Consider the following 15821-nt stretch of genomic DNA (forward strand, 5'->3'; position numbering starts at 1 on the left):
TTTCAATTAGGTATGTGTCTGCACCATACCATGAACTTTAAAGCACAGAGTGGATAAGTGTACCATGCCTAAGAGCAAGAGGTTCTTACTCTGTAAAAAGATCTTTCCTTTTTTGTTCCTAAGAACAGTCCACTCAAGTCACTCTTCTGTTTTCCGTATTATTTTACAGTTATGCTTGAAACTGTGAACAGAATCACAGTTATCAAGAGCATAATTGCAAATTTTTCTTGCCGACACCAAGGAACTGAGGGTATGTGGGTACTGCTGGAAATAAAACAGTTTGTCTGCTGCTGTAATTGGGATCACGGCTGTCAATGCCCCACCTGTTAATAAACACAAGTATTTTCTCCTTAGGTGCTTACATAGAGGGAGCTCCATTTTCCAGGGAATAAAATGTCTGATCCTGTGATCACGGTGGCATACATCAGCATGTAACTGAGCTTATTTTTTGTCTTTTTACATCCATTTCATGCTGTTGGACCAGCAATTGTAAATATTGTGGAGTGGTCATGGTACACATTGAAAATTATTGTAGTAGCACTAATATTGCAGTCATGGTTTTCTAGTGCCTCCATTTACGTATTTATTACTTGTGCTTTCTATTTATTAAAGGCTGTTCTTTCCATGCATCTACAATCGAGGTAAGCAGTAATGCCCAGTAGGGCCAGCATTTTAGGGAAATAATGAAACACCCAAGGGTGATATGAGGGCTGACGTAGGCAGAAGACCTTCCTATTCCTGGAAGTGCATTATTTCCTCATAATGCCAGGCTAGTCGACATTATTACACTTAGCAAATGTCCGCTGTGATTTTTGTTGATTGTTTTTATGGTTTTGTAATTTTGAAGGATTTTTTGTTTGTATCTTAACTTTTTTTGCTAATAAATAGTAGTTTCACATTTGTTTTACTAGAATATTTCATATGTTATACTTTTAGAAATTTCTAAGTAATATTCGATGAATGTGTGTATCTTATTGCAAAGCTGTATGAGTTTTTCTGGCTGTGTGTGAATGCATGAGTTTGCATGATTGAAAAGACAATGATAGCATTACTTATCTGACAACTATCAGAACAAAAGGTATTTTTGTAAAATAAGGTAAAATGTGCTGACCTGACTGACATATAACTCTTTGAACAGTGCTGGCAAAATTGTCACAGTAAGTTTTTGTACATGTGAGCATAGGAGTTTAAGGATATATTCCATGTAATTCCCTATTAGTGAAGTAGCAAAGAGGATGATGGTAAATTGCCAACTGCTATGTTTGAATAATTTTATGTAAATGTATTTACAGGATTTGATAAAAGACCTAAAGTCGGAACTAAGTGGACACATGGAAGATCTTGTATTGGCCCTCTTCATGACCCCAACACAGTTTGATGCTCATAGCCTAAGGAATGCAATTCAGGTATATTAAAATGACTTTTTCTTTATAAGTGTTGTTACATATTTGTATAGTGTACTTGTTGACTGCATCTTATAAAGTTTCACTGCTCTTTGTTTTATTGGTCTTGTAGGTGTGGAGAAAAGACGTTATCTTACATACAGAGGAGTAAGGTGCACTTATCAGTGTTGTAGGAGATGCATTTAGATAGGTCTGAACTTGTAAACTTGATATAGAAGATATTCAGAGGGGTAGTTACTCAACTGAATACGAGAGGTAGAGGAAGAAAGTGGTGGTGGTGTTAATTGGGAGAGAGGTTCCTTTTCACAGTAGAGGAGGAAAAAGGAATGGACATGGAAGATTTGTGGCAGTGAAGATCTAATAGTCTGGAAATAGAATTACCTTGATGAGTATGTATGTCTGTCCCTTGTGTTCACATGGATTTTCTCTAGGCCTTCCATTTTCTTCCCACATTCCAAAGACATGCAGTAGGTGGATCAAGGCTCCTAAATTATCCATAAATGTCGGTGCATACTTACGTGTTACAGAATAAATATCTGGCAACCTACTACCATTTCCCAATTTGCTTTGTAAACTGCATGGATGGGTCACTCAAGGAGTTGTCAGAGAGAGCAGATGGAAATGGGTTAGAAAAGTTTCCTCATGACTGGGAAGCAGTGAAAAGTGACTTTAGAGCTATGGTTGAAGTAAAGGAAAAGAGAAAGATGAGGAACTGGTAATACAAAATGTTATAAGTGTTTGGTGAGAGTTAAAGTACTGCATAATAAGTTAGAGAACCTCAGTGATGAGGAAGGGGAGCAATTGACAGGTGCCAGGGAGAGTATCAAAAATATTTGGAAAACATGCATGAGCATGGAAAATTAGCACTTTGACAACCATTATACGATAGTAACCCTAGAGCATAAAAATGTAGAGCAGAAGTTGAGGAAGCAGAAAATGGAAAGAGTAATAGTAAAGGTGAACAATCCTAAGACCAGGAAAATGCAAAAAAAAAAACCTGAAGGATTTACAAACACAAACAGGTGAATGGGATGATCAGAATGAGATTTTGTTGGATAATTTCATGGTAAACTTTGACTTGTTAAAGGTGGAGGAGTTTGAGGTTGAACAGTTAAATGTACATATAGAGGATGAATAAAAATGGTGATGGGCAGTTAGGCCACAGATAAGTCACCAGGGTCTGGTAGTAGTATACACACAAAAATCTGGAAGATGAGGGGAAAGACCCTAATTAGGATAAGAAATTATTTAATAGTTTCTTGAAAGGGGAAGAGATACCTGCATTCTTGAAGAAAGCAGTGGTGATAGTTTTAACTGAAAACGGAAAAAATCATGCAGATCCTGCCTTGTATAGACCAGTTTCAGTATTAAGTCATAATTACAAAGTATGTCTAGATTACCTAAGAGGTTAGCAAGTGTTTTGCCAAAAGAGATAGACCTAGATTAGTATGGATTTGTAAAGGGGAGGTAGACATCTAACAACATTAGCAGAAGTCTGGTGATTCAGAAGGATGCAGAAGACAAAAAATAACAGTACTACTGGTAATACTGGCTGCAGTGAAAGCTTTTGATAGGGTAAGTTGGGAGGGTCTATATTATGTAGTCGAAAGACGTGTTCAGTGAACACGTCCTCATCAACACATAAATATCGAACCCTGTAATCTCCGAACGGCCACATCAGCAACTTTTTCCCCAGGGGGAAAATGCTCTTTGCCTAAGGAACAGCAACCAAAATTCAAACCCCATGTAGTGGGGGGCTGTATCCCCCACACCCCCCCCTAACTAAATATACCAACTCTGAGATTGCATTACAGTGGGGGAAAGGGTAAATCCCCGATGACGGCCAAGCGCTTTTTTCCCCTGGGGAAAAAAGTCGCTGATGTGGCTGTTCGGCAATTACAGGGTTCAATATTTGTCTATGAAGACGTGTTCAGCGAACACATCCTTCGATTACATAATATAGACCCAGTTGGGAATATATCTATAGGGAAATGACTGAAGTGTCATTTCCTATTAGAAGTGATTGAATTAATGACGAAGACATACAGAGTCAGAAAAGAGGGTGAATGGGGGGGGGTTGTCTGATGAATCTGTTTGTAGATGGACAAAGCAGAGATGTATTCTTTCTCCATTATTATTTGCACTACATCTGTACAGCCATTAGCAAGAAAATAAGAGGTGCAGATATCTAAGGCTATGAGTGGAATAGGAGATGGGAAAGAAAAGCATTGTTTGCAGATTATGTAATGTATTTGACAAATCCAGAACAGTATGTCACTGTATTGTGGAATGTTTTAGATCATTACACACGTGTTTAGGATATAAAGTAAATGTAAGTAAAGCAAAATTCATGTATGTAAACTGCATGCCCACACAAGAATTAATGCAACAATTACAATATGTTTGGTGGTATGAAGAAATTAAGTTCCTAGTAGTATGGCTTAGTAGAGACATTAGAAATAGCAAAGCAAATGTGAAAGGAAACTAAGCAAAAAATAATGCAAAAGGTGAGGGAGTAGAAGTTTTCATTTGTGTATAGTAAGGTACAGACAGTGAAAATGTTTTTCGTTACCTTGATTTTATAGTTTGGGCAGGTGTATTTCTTTCAACAAGATCATGCCAAATAATAAGTAACCAACTTAAGAATTTTATTTGGGGGAAAAAAGGCCTAGGGTTAAGTGGGATAAAATTATCTTTGGGATAGAGCAAAGGGACATATTTACCATATTTGAAGGGGTACCTTAAAGCTATGCAGTGAAGGTTAGTGTATATACTACAAGTAGGGAAGTATAAACTGAAATGGAAAGGTATGATGATGAGGCAAGGAGGGGGCTACCAAAGATAATGAGAGATTGCCTATAAGTAGCTGTTGGAGAGAATAGGTTCTCACTAGGCATGCAGAGCAGGAGACACCATTAAGGAGCCTAGTCCAAATTCCCATTTGCCCCAAAGCAATGTCTGGTTAAGTGACTTGCTCAAGGTTTCAATAGGCAATGAAGGCTGTGGAAATCAAAACCTGCTCCACCGTCACAGGAAGTAGCTAGTTAACTACTAGCCTTGATCTTTTGTGTTTTCAGACCAGGAACACAAAAGCAATTATGTAGAACATTATGTATATAAAGTGGTGGACAGGATACTGAAACATAACCTAATTAGGGGGTGGAATAAGGAGTTTTTTGATGACAAGGTTCCAAAATAAAGGAATAGAGAGTAGGCAAAAAAAAATAGTAGTAAGTAAATGGAGAACGTTGGCTAAAAAATATCGGTATTAGGAGCAAATTACCTGGGAGGAAACTAAGAGAGTAGGATGGAGGCAAAAGACCAGTTTGGATTACGTGACAGGGATAGGCTCCTGTGTTAGGCAATAATAAGAATATAGATGGAGGAGAAGAAAATAGTGACATGTGAGTGGCTGCCATAGTGAACTGTTTGATAGAACTAAGTATGGAGTGGGATCACCTCTGTGGCTCTGCTCGACAGGGGCACAGGAAAATAATTTTCTTGGGTGGCGAAAGCCAGGGTACCTTTTTAGCTAGGCTTATATAGGCCCCAGGGCCAATAGCCTAGTACCTACCTATGATTGGTCTATAAAAAGGGGATAATTAATAGGGCATATAGAATTATATATGGTAATTATAAAATTCAGTCTTAGGCGCTCAGACAGCAGTAGGAAAAATTATGAACGATTGTGGGGCTTTCAAGTATGTGACAAAAATCAAAATAGTTTCAGATATTTATATACCCTGAGTAGATTGCAAAGGATCTCCACTCAGGTTCAGAGTAACTGTTGTTGGTGTAGGGAAGAATGAGAGTGGAAGCTGAGTGCATGTTTTTTGGAAGTGTGCAGAGTTGATGGAGTTTAAAGATGAACAGGAAAAAACCACTGTACATAAAGCTGAAAAATGAGAGTTAGAACAAAATCTCATGTAATAATCAGTTAAATTCAAAAGTCACCTGACAACTTATAACACCAATTTAAAATTAAATGTAGGTTTGTTTACATCGTAATGATAACACTTCTAGCGAGGCTGTCTCTGTTGTTAGAATACTGCTAGGTAGCTGTCTGTAGGGATCGTTGCGAAGTGCCATGTTTCTTGTTGGCATTTTAATGGCGTATTGATTGTGTTATTTGTCCATACCAATCTACAGTGAAGCAGTGCTGCAGGCTTCTGGTTTCAACATTGTAGCTCACTGGAAAATGTCTCATGATCTAAACGCCACAACCCATGTTTTAAATATATTTAACACAAGATGACTGTTTGGGTATCCAGCAAGTTAGAATTTGCTTAATGATTGAGGTTCATTTCAATACATTCATAGATTACCAGGCTAATGACTTGTGGAGGGGGGGGTCCTTTCTAAGCCTACCCAAGTTTTCTGGAAAGAATAATGATGTCCTATATCCAAATAGGACATTGAGGGACAGGCATTTATATTTTAAGCTACCTCTGTCCATAAGGGACATGGGTGCCAGGTCCAGTGTAAATTTCCTATTCCCCCATCCATTGGTCTAGGCTGTACTTAAACTGGGTAATAAACAAACTCAGCTTCAAATTGATGGGAATGCCTATTCAATAGGAGAGGCAGTCTCTGGGACAGACTCTCTTGCATGTTGTGGTTAAGTCACAGACAAAATTCAGGTCCCTAGACTTGTATTTGTGGTACTCTTCAGTACACATTGAAAAGTAATTGTCTCAGACATTATTTTTTAAAGCTAATATTATATAATGACAACAGTAGTCTTATTAATCACTTCTTTACAAACTACTGCTAGATCAAAAGACTGCAATCTCTGATTCTGATTGGAATTACATGATAAATTATTTCCCAGTACTAAATCATATACTCAAACAAGCTATTTTGGGATCCCTGCTTGGACTTGTATCATCCTTATTATGGGGGGTATTTATTTAAAAGTTTGAGTAAAATCAGTTAAATGTTTAAATGTAATACATGTCGGAGAAACATAACACCGTTAAAAGCCAATTGGGATCATATCCTCTCTTCATGCACAGTTTAATTCCTGGCAGGGCTTCCATACCTTTGCTCAGTCTTTCTGGTCAGATAGTTTTGAATTGGCATAATTTTTGGTCTTATTTAATGCTTTCATTATTTCCCTTCTAACTGCATCTCATTGTCTAACTGTTACAACAAAAAAAAAAAAAATGGAGAAAAATCTGAGACATTCTGTTTGCTGGATTTATTTAATTTTGTTATTACTGTGTGAGAAATGGCCTGAAAATATCCACTTGGATCAGTACTGTACTCCAGTCAACAAATGCATAAATAAGTAAAAAAATACAATTATTAAAGTAAATGTAATAATAATGCGTTCTAAAAGTGAGAGGAATTATCTTGAATTTTGACCAAAGTTAAGACAACTTTTAGATAAATATAATGCAGGAATTTTGGTGAAGTAAAGAATTCATCTCTTTATTGTGATATATTGTCTTTTAAAACATTCACTGTTAAGCAACTGTTTTACTGATGTATTGCACAATACTTAGTATTTATGTTTAGATTATTTCGTACTTTTCCAGTAATGGGGCAGCAGGCAAAATGCAAGCGCGCCAATGATAGCATGGGACTTGCACACAGTAGAGTAACAAAATAAGTCACTCTAACCACTGCCGTGCTAAAAGTCATTACGGTACCACTTCCGACACAAAATTTCGGCACCTAAACTGTTTGAGAATTTAAGGCTAGCAGTATTTTTGCTTAAATACACAGATGAACTTTTTGTTTATGATGTGGGCATGAGAAATGCTGGTGACATGTGCTGCAGACTATTCCACCGAGAAAGTGGGGCACCCCGACAAAAGTACCTTAAAAATAATACCAAAATGCATTAACATAACTACCAACTAGAGGGTCAAAGTGGATTGCTCTGTCTCCCTACATTTATTCTACACTTATTTCCGACCTGAAGCTAAAGGTACCATTTCCAAACTGTTATCCGACACTTTGCTTTCCCTTCCACAGAAAAGTTCCCTTAATGTCTGACTTTCGAAAGACAAACAAAAAATTTTGCTTTTCTGGCAACTCTAGGAAATCACTGAGGTATGCAATCAGAAAATAATGATGGACATTTCAGTTTGACTTCAGGCCCTTCATAACATTTATGCTAATGCAAAACCTGTTAACTCTGCAACAGCAATATTTAAAAAAAAGTCCCTATTTTCGGCCTTTTGTCCCCCGTTATTTTTGACTGTCCAGATTTCTTGATGTAAGTCAGACTGAGAGGTATGCTTACCAGTGAACCTATGACTGAAGTATGCATTGATGCATCTGAACTGTAGCACTATTTCAGGCTACATTTCGCAGCAACATTTTTGTTTGGCCACGACTGCTGCCCCATTAACAAAAAAGTACAGATTATTTTGTATATAGATTGCATAGTTTTCTTTTTGCCATAATTTCTTCCAGTTAATTACATTTTTATAATTCAGGCATCTTGGAGTAAAAATATGTATCAACATTATTTGTGATAGCACTCTCTTTTAAAAATTGTGAAGCATATTTTATTAATATTGTTGCATTATAGTTAATACTAGATATATTTAGTTGGAGTGTTTGTGTGTGGAGTTAACATATTTTCTTTGGTATGTTTTATACCTTAATGCCTTTCTTTTAATTGCTTATTTTCCCATCTATTCTGTGTAGATGAGCATGTCATTATGAACTTGCTTTTTTTTGTTAATGTTGTGTTTATTGAATTGTTTTACAAATTCAATTAAAAAGTAGAACATTAAGGGAAGAAAAAATAAAAGAATTTCATAGATGCAGTTACACTGACTTCTAAAATGCAGTAATTGAATGATATTATAGTGAAAGGGTGGCCTGAGCTAAAATCTTTGGTAAGGTAGTTGTGTCCTATAGTTCTTTCAAGGAAGGCTTTAGCCGTGTCCAAGGCTTAATGTTCAAAGCTGATCAATTAACAATTTTCCAGTCAGCTAAGAAGACTGCTTGAGAAGATACAAGAATAGGATTTGGAATGTGTAATTTGCAAAAGAAGAATAAGATATATATAAATGTTATTGGCCAGAAATGTTTACATCCAGAATGTGAAATATTAACTAATAAGCTTAATGGTAATAAAAACACCTACTTTACTTATGCCTGAAAACGTCTGTACAAAGTAAAGATGTTGCTGGAGAAAATCAACAGTAGTCCAGAATGGTTTTATGATAATAAAAGGTTTACAGATCTGGTAGCTGGAGATAATGTTAGGCTACAAATTCAGTGGGAAAATGTGTAGCCTGGAGTTGAAATAGTTGATGAATTAGCCGAATTAAGATCCTCATTTTGTTTATACAGGAGGTAGAAAGGAGTACATAGAAAACCTCAGGCACTTGTACAAGACAGATACATTGTTTCCAGGAAGATGAGCTTCCAGAATTGTCACAATCCATACTGTCACAAAAATGAATGTGGGGGAGTTTCCTTCAATGCGGTGTGACTATAGAAATGTATATATATATGTAAGAGTAGTAAATAGGAGCTTGTCCCCTGCAAAAACAATTTCTTTGGGGGGGGGGGGGCACAAACAGTAATTTTTTTCGTAATTGAATAAAATGAAATATTACACATCTAAAAGTTGTCTGAACAAAGAAGGTACCATCACAACATGCTCCTTGTAGTTTCCAAGTATGAGGACTCCAGAATAGCAGCATGAGTTCAAACTTGAAGGAAGTATTTATATGGTCACAAACTGTAGCTTGCCTTCTCATTAATCAACTTTGTACTCATATTGGTATTAGCAACTGTTTCTGTGCCATTCGATTATTATTAATATTGTTTTTTTTTTTTTGGCAAACAGGGAGTTGGTACACAAGAGGATACCCTGATTGAGGTCCTCTGTACTAGAAGCAACCAGCAGATCAAGGACATTGTGGTTTCCTATCGCCAGGAGTATGGAAGAGAACTGGAGAAAGACATCAAGAAAGACACCAGTGGAAACTTCGAGAGATTGCTTGTGTCTATGTGCCAGGTTAGTAAATTAAATCTCATTTTTAACTGCATTGTAAAGTTTATCATTATGCATTATAACATATGATTTACCTTGACTAATTCTTTTAGGTGTAAAAAATCTGCGCAATAATTAAGAGAAAGCAATACAGTATGATAAATCAAGTGAAATCTCATAGTTTTAAAGGTGAGCATGCAGAGTAGTGCCTTTAAGTACATTAAGTGAACTTGCTATTTATTTTTAATGGTTATGTAAGCAAATCAATGTAAAGACCATTTTCTTTGATAAAAATTAAATACAGACTGTGTAGTTAAAAGTAGCAAAAATATACACTACATAAACAGGTGTATTGTAAAAGTGATAGAAATAATCTTAAATTACTTTCGCCCAGGTTAGGACAAACAGCAGTGCAAATCATATACAGTACATTTTGAGCCTTTAACTGTGGATATTGCCAGCCTTCTAGGAATGTCATTGTGACAGTCCTCTTATTCCTCTGTTCTAGCTGGATTTTTCAAGCTGTATTTCACTGTGAGGGCCATCATTGGTCCCATACATGTGAAGGTTATGTTTTCAGATGGTGTAAGTGACTGCCTTGTATACAAAGCAGTGTCCTGCTTTCTGATTCTTGCCATCTGAGTGCTGCTGGACCTTTAGTGTTTCGAGATATTTCGAGTTTGTGGTTGGCTTATTGCCTATTGATGCTTGTATTTATTTTTATTATTTTCAATGATAATTCTTGAAAAATTAAAACAAGTAATCTAGAAATAAGGATGAAAAGCTACATCCATCCATCTACAACATCTTTTTCCTATTTTTGCACATGGGGTTGAGGTGTCACTTCTATAGTGACAATCATATAGAGCCAATGTTCACATTGCTGGATAGCTAGCCTTGCAACAGTTATTCATCCATACCACATATACATACACACACACACATGCACACCCACACTACGGCCCTTTTAGAGTGTCCAGTCAACTTACTGCATGTCTTTGGAATGTGGGAGGAAACCAGAGCACCTGGTGAAAAGTCACACAAACACAGGGAAGACATGCAGACATTGCACAGACGCTTGTACCTTTTCCCTGCAAGTCCATCAACTGTGTGCTTATGTTAGTCAAACTGCACCTAAAGATTTATCACTTCCAGTGTTTGGTCTTAGGATTTAAGCATGAACTTCACTCTTGTAGCAATTGTATAAAGTTAAACAAGACTATAAAAATAAAACATCCTTGTTAAACTGCAAATATTTAAGGTCTTTTGGAAAGTGTTTATTAAAGAATAAAAATGCCAGAGAGAAACAGTGTGTGTGATTGTAAGGAATAAAAAATGCAAATATCTGAAAAGCCTGAAAAATGAAAACAAATAGATTCCCAATTACCTTTCTTCCCCACCACACTTCCAACGTTGTCTACCTGAGGAAAATTTCTTTGGAGTCTGGAGTATAAAAGTACCTATGCAAACACTTCCAGGCAAAGATCCTAAATCTTCTATACTTTTTTGCATGTTTGGGAGCCTTGCATATATCTTCCCATTGTTTTTGTGAATTGCTTGTCCAATCTCTATTACCAATCCTTTCTAATCTCTTCTTAGTGATTCTTGTAGTTTTATATGCCCTATAATTATCCTTTTTAACAGCAGCTTCTATTCTAGATTCTACTTTGCTGGTCTTTCACTTAGGAGCACCCTATTCCTTTCTCTTTACCTGTACTCTGATATCAATCAGTCCTTCATAGGGAAGACAGTCTGTAGCCTGCAGTACAAATGAATTATTGGCCTCTTCCCATTCTGTTTACCTTTCTTTCTCTAATTGTTTGCTCCCAGTACCTTGGTTCCTTTGCCAGTTTTTCTCCAAACAATTCCAGCCCCCTCTTGCAGAATTTTCTTTTTCCATTTCCATGTTGGCTTAGTTCTTAGAATACTTTCTGCTACTTTATGAATATAATATTCTGTATGGTTATTGTTATTCTCCTTAAGGATTTGCATCCAAAATCCCAGTCTCTCTTTATTTATTGACCTTTCACCCTGTTTTCATCATCATTACTTTCTACTTGGAATTATGCATTTCTTCCTGTTCTCTGTATAGGAGCCTTGACTGTGTAGCTCTGAAATACCCCTTCAAATCAGGTAATCCCTAACCACTTGTTCTGTTGGAAGGATCACCTTATCCCACTTGAATCTTGCCCTCTTCCCCTTCCAGATAAAATCCTTTAACTCTCTATTAATTACTGTCCACAATTTGTCCTCTGGTTGATAAAAATAACCTTGACCTATGTATAAAATTAAAGGAGCTAAAACATTTGCACTACTTGTATCTTGCTATCCATATTCATAAAATAGAGCTTACAGTTTGTCAGTTTTTGTATTGTCTTTTGTTTAGTCTCTTCCCACATATACTTAGCCATAACAGAATTCTTTTTAACCTATATTCATAAGTACTTCATTTTATCATGTCCCCATAAATATCGGTATCACTGAACCAATTTGTGTGTGGGTACATAGTTTTACAGCTATTGTCTTTGTTTTATTTTCATTAATTTTGTATCCCAAAAAGACTTGAAACTGTCTCATAATGTTCCACAGCACTGAAATGTCCTTTTCTGGTTTTATCAGGTACAAAATAATATCATCTGTAAATAAAACCTACTTATCTTGATTACCGCACCAATTATGTCCTTGAATTTCTGAGTCCCTTACTTTCTTTGCCAGTGGTTCTAAATATGCAGATAACAAAGGGGAAAAAGGACACCCCTGTCTGGTTCCTCTTTTCAAACAGAACTTAGAGAAGACCTCCACCACTTTAAATTTAAATTCTGATCCCTCATTTATCCTCTGAATTGACCTTAGTATTTTGTCAGGGACTGCAAATGCTTCCCTTGCCATACTCATGAAATCTGCTTACTCTGTTGAATGCCTTCACTTCTTCAAAACCCACCAGCCATCATATTTTCTTACATTCTGCTTCTTTCAAGATCATCTTTGTTCTATTAGTGTTCTTGCTGCATATCCCCAAGTCAAGCTTCACTCTAGTAACCTGAACGCAAGACCTCAACCTGGTCTGTGACATCAGTAGGACTTGTTGCCTGGACAGATTTGTGTCCCAGAGATGCCCCCTTTTGTGGAATAGACTCCCTGTCCATGTAAAGCAAAGTACCTCATTAAATCTTTTTAAGCGCAACCTGGATAACTGGATGGGGAACAGAAAATACACCCCTGGGATTCCACCTATGTCCCTGCTGGACAGTGGCATAGGGTGCTGACTTGTTGGAACATGGGCTAAATTCTTGGCTAGGCTTGTAAGGGCCTTAGGGCCAATAGACTAGTAACTTCCTATGAAATATTTGCCTCCCCTCCGCAAAACCTTACTGATTCATATCTATCAATTTTGGCATCACCTTTGCCATCCTTTTAACCATTATAGACATAAACGCTTAATAATCATGGTTAGAATTAAATGGGCCTATATGGAGAGGGATCTGATGGAGCTTTACCCTCTTTAGGTATTACAGCCACCACAGCTTTCTTCCAGGATGTTGGTACTTCTCCTTTTAAAATACTGTTAAACAAAACCTTCCAGATCATTATCACTTTCTCCCTTCCTAGCTTCCTAACTCCCACAGGAATCTGCTCCTGAAGACTTTCCTGTAGATTGGTTATACATCAACATTTTTATTTAGTCTTCTATCTTGACTGTTAGTAGTTGTTCCTCATCTACCTTTAAGTTAATTCTTCCATAACCATTTCCATTTGTACTTTTTCTTGATTTCCAAATGTCTCTGCTTTGTGCAGATTTTCATAACATTTCCAACATATTTCTAATACCTCTAGAGGATCTGTTCTTTCCTTGTTATAGGCTCCCTAAGCTCGGCAACAACCCTTTCAACTTTCTTTTGCTGAGCCATTGTGCTAAAGGTTACAAAACAAAATGTTTAGATACCTCAAAGCTTTGCTGATAGTGAATCAGTTACTAAGAAAGAAGGCAGTGCAGTACATGCCATCCACTCAGGACACAGTTTCTATTCCAGGCTATTTTTGTTTCCCAGTAAAGGACTGCAGTGCCAAACCAGTGCTAGATTTATCTGAGCTTCATAGAGAACAAATGCAGTATAATGAAATTTAAAGGAGTTCATCCACAGGAAAAGACTTCACATGGCAGCACTTGATATAGTGGATGTGTAAATACATGTAACACCAAGGACATCTCACAGACAGTACCTCATTTTTCAAATGATTCATCATAATTTTCAGTTGTAGCTGCTATTCTGGTGCATCTACAATCCTTGGAATAGTTATGTGATGTTTACCTACATTTATAAAAGTCTTAACACACAGCCTACAGTATCTTTGTCATTAAGAATCATAAGTAATTATGAGAAATCATGGCTATATCCTGTGTTTGTGTCCTTTCTTGGGATTCTGGTAGACTATACCTGTAAAATTCTCTCTGCTGTAAGCGAAACAGTTGGAGATATTTAATGCTGCATTTCTGTAGGTTTCAGACCATTGCATCAAGATAGTACCCACAGGAATTGAGCTGTGTGTATCTTTTCCTGTCGTAGTTCCATTTGGTAAGGCTGCATATGAGAACACCTCATTGGAGACATATGAATATCTGGAATTGTCACTTTACCTAGACGTTGTTCCACTTCCCCAGTCAGTTTGTGTCTTTTGGCTTTTCCTGGTTAGGGGTCGCCACAGCAGAACTCCGGTCCGCTAATGATTGGTAGTGGATTTTTACGTACCGGGTTACCAGCCCTGACGCACAACCTTCAACAAAGGCATGCCCCATTCACGTATGCCTCCACACAGAAGACGCTCTAGCTGAGAATTGAACGGGACAACGTCTTGCTATGAGGCAACAACGCTACCGCAGCACCACCACCGCAGTCTCCACTTTTCCAGTCAGTAAAAAGAGGTAATGCTTTCATTCAGATAGCATAGCCAAAGCAATCTGTTTCTTTGCTACAGCACAAACTCAGGCACCTAACAACAGATTTTTGTGGACTGTACTAGGGGAACCAACTTCAGCAATATATCTCTCTGTAGTATAGTTGGTTGTAACAAGACACATATCTGCATGGTAGCCTGAAAGATACGGAAGCAGTGTACAAAGACTTTAATGCTTTTTTCAAGGCAGCCTATTTCCAGGTCACCTTCATGTCAATACAGAAAGCATCACAGTTTTTTGTGTTATATCAAAAAATGAGGAGCAGCATATATTTGAAACTTTGTAAGGAAACTCTTCTGTTCTGGAATTCAGTCATTTGGCAAAATCAACATCTCCAAGCAGTATATCTTTCAGACCTGCAGAACCAGCTATCAGAATTTCTTATCAAATAGCACAGGCTCATAAATGGGAATCAGAGCCAGAGAGTTCTCAAGGTTTATTTGTGCAGAAGTGTTCCTGTCTGCCTGCCAACCACTTCTTCAATCAACTGTAAGTCTTAGACTGATAGTATATGCCTTCTTACTCCCATAGATTCAAACATTATGCCTTTCTTCCAGTCTCCTCCTCAATGGCTAGATCATCTTTTTTTCTTTTTCTTCATGATTATACATGCTTCTTCCGTGGCCCTTGTTAACTCCTCAGCAGGACAGTGTTCTGCATACCAAACTCAAGACTGTGACTGTCAGCTTGGAGGACAGAAGTTTTGTTCTTAACAGTGATTCATTTTCCATTCAGGTGTTAATCATCCTAAACTAGAAGACCTACTACAAAAGCAAATATTGTGTAAAGATTAGCTAAGTCATAGACAGCTGTAAATTGGGTGTTATTTGATTTTCCACAAGCTCAATTGCTGGAAAACTGATTAAACCATGTTAACAACTGGCGCAAGGCCAGTGATCTCAAATAAAACTTGAAAAATGTAGAATAGTTAATTTTGGTAATCAAAACATTTTCACTTACATATGAATTACATAACCATCTAATTAGGCACTGTGTAAGACATCTAGGCACACTTGTTGATCATTTACCATTTGACCTTCATGTCTCCACAGTAGTTTGGAAAACTTTGTCTTGTCTCATTTAATTTCCAAAGCCATCTCCACTAGATTCAGAGAATTCTTAATTCCCTTTAACACATATCTCATCAGATCCATCACTGAATGTAATTCACTTTTTGGCATGTATGTGTGTAAACATGTCACTCAAGTCAAGACACATCAGAGATTCATAACTAAAAAGATCAGCAGTTTCAAAACTCTTGGTTATCAGGACAGACTGGGAGCCCTCACTCTGTACTCATTCTCTTATAGACTTCTCTGAGGAGGTCTGTGTCGAGCTTTTTCAGCCATGAACAATCCAACCCTCTTTGACCTCGTATTCCTTTGCAGAACAAGTGGTACCCACTTAAAGGAACTAAACCTTCAGAAGATAAGTAAGATATACTGGCAAGATAGATTCATATCCTACTGTATCCCTAACCTTAGGAACTAGCTTCCAC

At 37.2% G+C, this 15821-nt stretch overlaps 1 protein-coding gene across 1 annotated transcript in view; it reads left to right on the top strand.

Moving 5' to 3' along the window:
* The window catches only part of ANXA7 (annexin A7), a 1208209-nt gene that overhangs the window by 920056 nt on the left and 272332 nt on the right, over positions 1–15821 (top strand). Inside the window, exons 8-9 of the mRNA XM_044056080.1 lie at positions 1293–1406; positions 9223–9393. Of these exons, the coding sequence (XP_043912015.1) occupies positions 1293–1406; positions 9223–9393 (285 nt within the window). The remainder of the gene's footprint in view (positions 1–1292; positions 1407–9222; positions 9394–15821) is intronic.

The sequence above is a fragment of the Protopterus annectens genome, chromosome 14.part0 (assembly GCF_019279795.1).
Source record: "Protopterus annectens isolate FY-2018-M chromosome 14.part0, PAN1.0, whole genome shotgun sequence".
NCBI classification, from domain to species: Eukaryota; Metazoa; Chordata; order Ceratodontiformes; family Protopteridae; genus Protopterus; species Protopterus annectens.